The sequence below is a fragment of the Candoia aspera genome, unplaced genomic scaffold, assembly GCF_035149785.1.
Source record: "Candoia aspera isolate rCanAsp1 unplaced genomic scaffold, rCanAsp1.hap2 H2.scaffold_112, whole genome shotgun sequence".
NCBI classification, from domain to species: domain Eukaryota; kingdom Metazoa; phylum Chordata; class Lepidosauria; order Squamata; family Boidae; genus Candoia; species Candoia aspera.
Genome location: NW_026948381.1, coordinates 37381 through 43988, shown reverse-complemented (window position 1 = coordinate 43988; position 6608 = coordinate 37381). Strand labels below are relative to the sequence as shown.

Here is a 6608-nt window from a genome sequence, read left to right as displayed (position 1 = left end):
TCTCAAGCTCCAGCACCACGACAAGGTAACGATCCTTTGCTGAAGTTCACAGTGATACTGGTCTATAATTTTTGGTTAGAGTTGGGTCTTGTCCTTCTTTTGGTATAAGTGTTATATTAGCTTCAGTCCATGTCTCTGGTATTTTTGATCCATCTATAATCAAATTCAATAAATCTCTAAATGGGTTTATAATTTGTTCTATAAAGTGTGTGTAGTATCCTGCCGATATACCATCAGGTCCCGGTGTTTTTCCTATTTTGAGTTTCTTTATAGCTTCTATTATTTCCTGATTTGATATTGGACTGTTAATTATTACTTGTTGAGTTTGTGAGAGTTTGGGAAGATTTTGCTTATTTAAATATTCTTCAATTTTATCTAATGAAATTTCTTGTTTTTCATATAAATGTGAAAAAAAATGCTTTTTTGATTCTTTTATTATCAACTAAGTCTTCATTATTTTCCCTGATTTTAATAATCATTTTCTTCTCCCTATCTTTCCTTATTTTATAAGCCAGCCATTTTCCTGGTTTATTAGCAAATTCAAAGTGTCTTTGTTTTGCATATCTTAATTTCATTTCTGTTTCCTTTGTTGTCAGCAGCGAAATTTGTTGCTGTAATAATTTGATATAATAAATTATCATCTGAGGGTTTTTTCTGCAATTCTCTTTCCTTTAATTTAATCTGATTCATAATTGTTTGTAATTTTTGTTGATATTGTTTTTTAATCATTTGATTTAAAGATATAAAATGTCCCCTCATTACTGCCTTACTGGCATCCCAAACTGTTCTAATGTCCACTTCATTATTCAAATTTATTTCAAAAAATTCCTTTAATTTCTTTTTACACTCTTCCACTACTTCCTCTTTTTTAAAGATATTTTCATTCAATCTCCATTTAATATTTCTGGAATTTTCCCTAATTATTATATTTACTGGGTTGTGATCTGAAAAGGTTTTTGGTAAAATTTCAGCTTTAGAGATTTTATTTGCTAAATCCTTTGAAATCCAGATCATGTCTAATCTTGAAAAAGATTTAAATCTTTCTGAACAGAATGTATAATCCTTTGCTAATCCATTTTTATGTCTCCAGGCATCCACCAATGTTAAATTTTCCATTAATTCAAAAAATGATTTTGGGAGTTTCCCTTGTTTATTTTTAATTGGTTTTTCTGATTTCCTATCTAACAATGGTATTGTAACCCCTTTCCAATCCCCCATCAATATCCAGCTTGTGTCTGTATACTTTGATAGTTCCTCCATTAGTTTCACATAGAAATTATTTCTATTTTCATGTGGGGCATATACACCTACTACAATCGTTTTGATCCCTTGTATTTCTAAGTCAATCTCTATATATCTTCCTTGTTCATCCAAAAATAATAAATTTGGCTTCAAATAAGGTTTCACATATAATACAATTCCATTTATTTTCTTCTCATTAGCTGTTACACATTCTTTTCCTAGCTTTTTGTTCACTAAATATTTTACCTCTCTTTTTTAAATATGTGTTTAATATGCATTTCTTGCAAACAAATAACATCATGATTTAATTTTTTTAAATAATGAAAAAAAAATTCCTTTTTTGTGGAGCATTAGCTCCATTTATATTCCAGGTTGTATATTTTATTACCATCACACCAGTAGCTCCTCGTATTCCTTAGAATTCGTAGCTGACACCTCTCTCTGTATCTTTTTCTCTTTTGTCTTATTTTGTTCTAGTTCCTTTCTGTGTCTTTCCAGGAAATCTTTTATTTTATGCATTGAATTTAATTTGCACCTTCTTTCTTGAAAAGTAAAACTCACCCCCTCTAATTTTTCCCAATGGAATGAAATATTATTTCTTTTCAGTATCTCTGTCAGACCTGCATAGTCTTTTCTTTTTCTCAATATTCTTATAGGTATCTCCTTAAGTACGATTATATATTTCCCTTTAATTCTAATCCTATTTTCAAAATGTGCCTGCAAGATCATATCTTTTGTTTTTCTTCTGGAAAATTCACTTAGAACATCTCTAGGTTTTTGATGGATATGTGCATATTTTGAATTTACCCGGAACATCTTTTCTATCTCTCCTGCCATCCTATCCTCTTCCCAATTTATTAAGTTTGCTAATGCTTAGATTATTGTTTCCTCCATTTCTTCCTCCTTCCCCTCTGGCATGCCTCTAAATCTTAAGCTATACTGTTTATCTCTTAATTCTAACAATGCTATTCTATCAAGTTCATCTTCTCTTACTCTTTCTAGTTCTTCCACCCTTTCAGTCACTTTTTAAATTTCTCCCTCCATTTTCTCATTCATCTTTTCTAATTTTTGTTCCAGTTTCTTTTCAAAGTCCTCAAAACTTTTTTCCAACATTAGATTCACATTTTGAAGAATTGTCTGGAAAGTCTTCAAAGAAAATTCTTTGAACATAGCACGTATTCCGTCGTTTTCTCCTGACCCCAAACCTCTTCTATTTTGCTTTCTAGTATTCATGTTTCCTTAAGTTCATACAATATTTAAGTCAAGTTTTTATGTTTTGTATATCCTCCACAATGTAAGGAAAAAGTCAAATCAAGTCACTAGCAAATGGCTCCTTTATATTAATAAATAAGTCCAATCCCTGTTTATTGTAGTAGTCCTTTAAATCCCTTCGTAATTCTAGCAAATGTCTCAAAATAATGAAACTCACCAAGACCCTCTGTGTCTCTATAGCTATGATTAGACTCTTCTCCTCTTTAGTTCTGTGAATGATTCATTAAGGAGGTGAGGTGGTTGATACTAGCGCTTCCCAGCTGATTGCCTGCTTCACTAAAAACGTGAGCGGACCGCTCTCTTCATAAATCAGCTGTCCGGAAGACACGTTAGCCTTTCGTTTGCTTCTTCTTCACCCAAAGTCGCTTTTCGCCCCTTTTAATTATCTGGAGCGACTTTTAACACCACGCTGAGAGTTTTAGCTGGCAGAGCTCCACTAAAACTCAGCCCATCGCCATTTTCTCCTCACCGGAAACCCTCCACACCCTCCCTCCTTCTGTGGGCTGAGATATCTTCTGCATCTCCCAAAGACCATCCCAAAGATTGATGTCACGTTACAAAGTGACACACAGTATAAACAAAGGGAAGAAGGGGTTTTGTTCAGGAAAATGTATAATTAAAAAGACTGGGGACTACTGATGCAGAGAATACATCAATGGCATTAATACATGTTTTGGGGCAGCTGCAAAAATTAGGGGACAGGCTCCATATTTTGAAGGAAGCGGTGAATGAACAGTCGTTTTCAACACAATGGAACAAATTTCTGCTAAGGCAAATGTGGCCTTTTAATCCAACCCTTTTGGAGACCATCATGTTGCAGAAGGCTACCAGGACATCCCAGGGGCAATAGCAAGCATGGTGGGAGGTAGGCCTACTGAATGATGGCAAAGAGCATTCCAAAATAGAAGAGGTGAGCAACTAGAGTTCTGTTCCCTGGGCCCACCAATTTAAGTATGATGAAACTCCCCCTTTCTCCCCAAAGTTCTATCAACATCCAAAAGGATTCTCAGAATTCCAACTGAGAGCTAGTAACAAAGAAAGTTACAGGACATCTGCCTTCAAAGAGAAAGAGACAATCAAAGAGACAAAATGAAGGATGTGGTCTTATTTTGGTCAGCAGGGTTTGGAATTTTATGCCACCAGAATTCTGAGCTTCTCCCACTTTGCATCAATGCACCTTCTCACTGGTCAACTTTGAGGTCAACTATGTCCTATGGAAAAAGAAGCCACACTGAAGGGACAATTCCCCAACCATCCCATCCTGTCCCAGGGGAGCTTACTCATGTTTTCAGTGAATGCCCGAATCAAATAAGTCGCCTCCTCCAAGATCTTTTCTTCCATTGATTTTTTGCCCACTCCAAAGCTTCGGAGAAGCATCAGTGAAAACCTTCTTTGCTCCTTCCATACTTCACCATAACTTTGTGTCAGTAAACCTAAGAAATCATTCAACAGTCATTCACTTGTGTCTTGCTTATCGGCAGCTATTTACTTATTTAAAAAACAAAGGTGTATTTTCAAAAATGATAGTATCAGTAAATGAACAGAGAATCACTCAAGTTATACATTAATGCTCAATTAATAAAAGATTTTGGTCAGCATTCCAGAATGCAGAGGAAAAGGAATATTGGTGATTAGATAATGAATGGGTAACTTAACTTGGGCTCTTAACAAGACCAAACAGGTATTTGGAAAAGAAAAAAAAGGCTTGGAAATTATAGTCAGTTACCTTTTTTATTAGTGATGTCATCCGTTATAGGAAATTCTGCCCTCCCAGCAAATTCTGTGCCTTTTATCACCAGGACCTCTTTTGCTGAAGGAAATCCATGAATAAAGATTACAGGTTTTCCTCCAGCATAAACACTGGAGACAGGGCCATATTTTTTTGCCAGCTGAAATGAAGTAGCCAGGATTAGCACAGAGGCATTAGGAAATCGGTTGGGACCAAAAACTGCAATGTTGCCACATAATAAATCATCAAGGATGAGATTGAGAATTTACCCGGAGCTTCATTGTGCTCCATTCCCCAAAGTCTTTGCCCAATACCCCTTCCCATTTGTTCACAGGTGAACATTATGCAAAACTTTCCCCAAAAGGGAGCTGGGAGACTGGACAAAAACTGTCCAGCACGGTAGGGTTCAGCTCAAACTGAATCATAAACTACTCATTTGTGCAGAAAGACGACACCCTTCTTTCACCTTCTAAAATACCAAATCTCCCCAGTAGTTTTTGGAAGGGTTAGGGTTTCATTTGGGAACTTTGAAGTGAACCTAATTCTGAATTAATCTTTCAGAAGCTGTTCGATTCCATGGGGAATTCCAATTCCTCTACATCAGACGGCAGCTACTTTCCCATCTCCATAAGATTCTAAATGTTTCTCTCTAAATCCTGTGGCGAGCAAAAATGGGGTCTCATGTAGAACAGTTAACAGACACCCGTCCCTTCCACTTCTTTCTGCAGCTGCAAAATTTTGGCAGACTCACTCCATGGAGTTTCATATAAGAGCAGCTAAGCAGCCTTACCTGATCCAGGGTCTTCAGAAGGTCCTTCGCAGTGAGCTGAAGCACATTCCCGATCAGGGGCAGGCGCCAAGGTCCGGGAGGGAACCCTTTGGGACGTTGGCTCTTCCAGAAAGAGAGGAGGAGGAGGAGGCAAAGAGCAACCAGCCAGCTGAAAAGAGCCATCTTCAAAGCAGGAAGCCTCACTTGGCAATTCCCTGCTGCTGTGTCTCTGGCAAATCAGCTAAAGATGTTATCTTTTTTCCATGAATCTGGAGAAGAGTGCCCCACAACTAACCAAGCAGAAGGCAACACTGTTAAAAGAAGAAACCCAAAGAAATGCTGGAAGGGTTCGAGGCAATCCCTCCCCCTTCTCTACCAGACCATTTTCAAAAGACTGCTTCCTGCAATATTGCCTTCCCCTTGGGCAAGGTACAAGGTTCAAAGCTACAAAACAGAACCGGTTCAACGCAAAAAGGGATGCCAGAGATTAAAATGGAAAAGGAAGCTCAACTGTTTAGGCAAGGATTACCTTCAGCTTTGATCAGAAGACTTGGAACACAAAGGGCTGCTCATTCACAGCATTGAGCAGAGCCATTCAGGTGAACAGCCAAACAGATCTCCATAATCAAATGACAAAGATCCCTTCCAAGGTGGACAGTCCAGGCTAGCAGACAAAGCCGCAGCAAAGCAGGGAACGTGGGCTATCAGAAAGGGAACCACAAACAGCAGGCGGGCTGACTACAGAGCACCCCCTCTCTGAAATCCAGTAAAATCTGGATTTCAGAGAGGGGGCGCTCTGTGGTCAGCCACCCCCCTTTTCTCAGAAGTTCCTAGAGGGCAGGAACACTTTCACATAACAACAGCCAAGCCCTCCTATACAAAGGGCTTGTGGGGGAAATGCGAGCGTGGCCACCTCCAGCCAGCAGACTCTGCACATGCTCTTGGAAAATAAAATTATCTCTGGTCAAGCAATAAGAACTTTCATTCCCGGCTCGGAACGGACATGGTAAGATTTCCTTCCAATGCAAAGAAACAAAAAAGGAAACTCTGGCCTTGGCCATGCTTCTGAGGAAGCTGTGTGCGGCTCCCCTACCACCATCGTGTCCCCAAAAACCTCGTGAGGTGCAGAACATGGTCACACAAAGAAGTTTCCACCCCCATTTGTAAGCAAAATTTGCAAACTTTTCCCTGCTGCCTGCTCGGCTTAAATGATATTCCTGAGAGGTTTAATAGGAAGGCTTGACCTCCAGAAGAGTCCAAAGTTTTGCATTATTGGCTTTGATCTCTGCGTGTGAGATCAGATAGGGTGTTCTGTGCCAAGAGAACACCAAGTCCTGCAGCCCAAGAACAGAGCCATTGGAGCAACAGCAATTTTCACCCAGCCTTGGCTGAGCTACATGGATGGTTGAATTGCATGGGATCCCTTCCTCAGGCTATTTAACGGCTGGGCTTTCCGAAGTTAATGCATTTCTTTACAGCTTGTTCTTCAACTATCTGTCTGGAGCTGTCCTACGGAGAGGTCAAGCTTATCCACAAGGCACTGCGACAGATCAGTTAGACCAGCTTTTACAGAGTATAAGAATCTGTCCTATCCAT

General features: G+C 38.9%; 1 protein-coding gene across 2 annotated transcripts; it reads right to left on the bottom strand.

Moving 5' to 3' along the window:
• Window positions 1-3591: 3591 nt before the first annotated feature.
• On the bottom strand, window positions 3592-5556 carry LOC134507256 (cytochrome P450 2C16-like). 2 transcript variants are annotated; one of them, XR_010068888.1, is made up of 4 exons: window positions 5542-5556; window positions 5034-5323; window positions 4241-4403; window positions 3592-3947 (listed from the first exon to the last, which is right to left on the bottom strand). XR_010068888.1 is itself a non-coding variant. In XM_063317767.1 (3 exons), exons 1-3 carry the CDS (start codon window positions 5193-5195, stop codon window positions 3715-3717), a joined length of 558 nt encoding a protein of 185 aa, XP_063173837.1. In that variant the 5' UTR covers window positions 5196-5398; the 3' UTR covers window positions 3601-3714. The 2 variants fall into 2 exon arrangements, 1 of the variants encoding a protein (XP_063173837.1); XM_063317767.1 differs by lacking the exon at window positions 5542-5556 and having other exon boundaries at window positions 3601-3947; window positions 5034-5398.
• Window positions 5557-6608: the final 1052 nt, after the last annotated feature.

Bases quoted from the DNA above. Each gene is read 5' to 3' on its own strand.
- LOC134507256 (XM_063317767.1), bottom strand. From the start codon at position 5,195: ATGGCTCTTTTCAGCTGGCTGGTTGCTCTTTGCCTCCTCCTCCTCCTC. The intron at 4,404-5,033 runs GTAAGGCTGCTT...ACTTCATTTCAG, and splicing joins TTCTGAAGACCCTGGATCAG to CTGGCAAAAAAATATGGCCC. The intron at 3,948-4,240 runs GTAACTGACTAT...ATGATTTCTTAG, and splicing joins TGACATCACTAATAAAAAAG to GTTTACTGACACAAAGTTAT.